The 1314-nt window shown below is 36.5% G+C and overlaps 1 protein-coding gene across 1 annotated transcript in view; it reads right to left on the bottom strand.

Moving 5' to 3' along the window:
* MGST3 (microsomal glutathione S-transferase 3) overlaps positions 1 to 1314 on the bottom strand; it is a 9889-nt gene that overhangs the window by 2355 nt on the left and 6220 nt on the right. Inside the window, exon 4 of the mRNA XM_006875984.1 lies at positions 1048 to 1120. Within this exon, the coding sequence (XP_006876046.1) occupies positions 1048 to 1120 (73 nt within the window). The remainder of the gene's footprint in view (positions 1 to 1047; positions 1121 to 1314) is intronic.

Here is a 1314-nt window from a genome sequence, read left to right as displayed (position 1 = left end):
TGGATACTATCCTATCACAGACTTCATTTTGAGTTGTGATAGGGCACAACTCAAAGTGAAGAAAAACTGCTGTAAACATCCATTAATAATCGGAACCTGGAATGTACGAAGTATGACTCTAGGAAAATTAGAAATTGTCAAAAATGAAAAGGAATGCATAAACATTGATATTTTAGGCATTAGTGAGCTGACATGGACTGGTATTGGCCATTATGAATATGACAACCACATGGTTTACTAGGCTGGGAATGGCAAATTGAAGAGGAATGGTGTTGCATTCATTGTCAAAAAGAGCACATCAAGATCTATGGTGAGGTACAACGCTGTCTGTGATAGGATAATATCCATGCCCCTACAGGGAAGACCATTTAATACCACATGCATGAGGTTATTGAAAATACCATGGCTTCGGTCAGGCACACCTTAGTCCTCAAACGGACATCTCTGTCCCTGAACACTTTAAAGAGGTCTTGTGCAGCAGATTTGCCTAACGCAATACGTCTCTTTCCAAAGATGTAGTAAATTTGATTTCTGTGACCATGTACATTGTCATCTTTTATGTTATTTTAAAAAGATATTTGCAATGAAGACGTCATCAGTCTTGCAAAATTATATGATATCCAGTATCATTTCTATCACCAAAGCCTTTTGTCCAACGACTGATTCTTCCTCTTTGTTTCCAACCTTTTCATTCCAATACCAGTAATTATCAGTACATACTGATTGCATGTTTGATCAACTGCAAACTGAAGAGGTTGGTAAAATTCCTCGGTTTCATCCTCACTGGCTTTAGTGGTTGGTGTGTAAATTTATAACATTAAATAACATATGCGATGTTTTTAGAACAGCAATTGTCACACTGACACTGTCCAATAAAATTATTGTTCTATTAAAAGGTTAAGAAAAGAAAGACAATAACAGGCTTTTTACCAAAATATCAAGCTACTTTATTTTCCACTTTCCTTAAAGCCCCGCTAAAAGAAAAGGAAAATCTAGTAGGGTAAGATTTTAAATGTGTTTCCCTGGCAGATGTCAGCGTGTGCTTACCTCCGGTGTAATAGCCATAAGCATAAAGAACTCGTCCAACAATCCAAGCCAAGCCCAAGCCGGAAACTACACGCTGAAATAAAACAAAATAAATGTTATATGCATGTCATACATAGGCAAAATTTCATTAACACCTAGGGTTGATTATATAACATTTTAGCAAAAAATGTTAATAACTGCATGGATCTGATAAAATATTCCCCACCAACATTAAGGTGGTTGATGTTAAGTGCCATCGAGTAGATTCTGTTGTTGTTGTTGTCAGGT

The sequence above is a fragment of the Chrysochloris asiatica genome, unplaced genomic scaffold, assembly GCF_000296735.1.
Source record: "Chrysochloris asiatica unplaced genomic scaffold, ChrAsi1.0 scaffold00349, whole genome shotgun sequence".
In the NCBI taxonomy this organism is placed as follows: domain Eukaryota; kingdom Metazoa; phylum Chordata; class Mammalia; order Afrosoricida; family Chrysochloridae; genus Chrysochloris; species Chrysochloris asiatica.
Note: the sequence above shows the minus strand (reverse complement) of the source record. Positions and strands in the feature narration are given on the sequence as shown.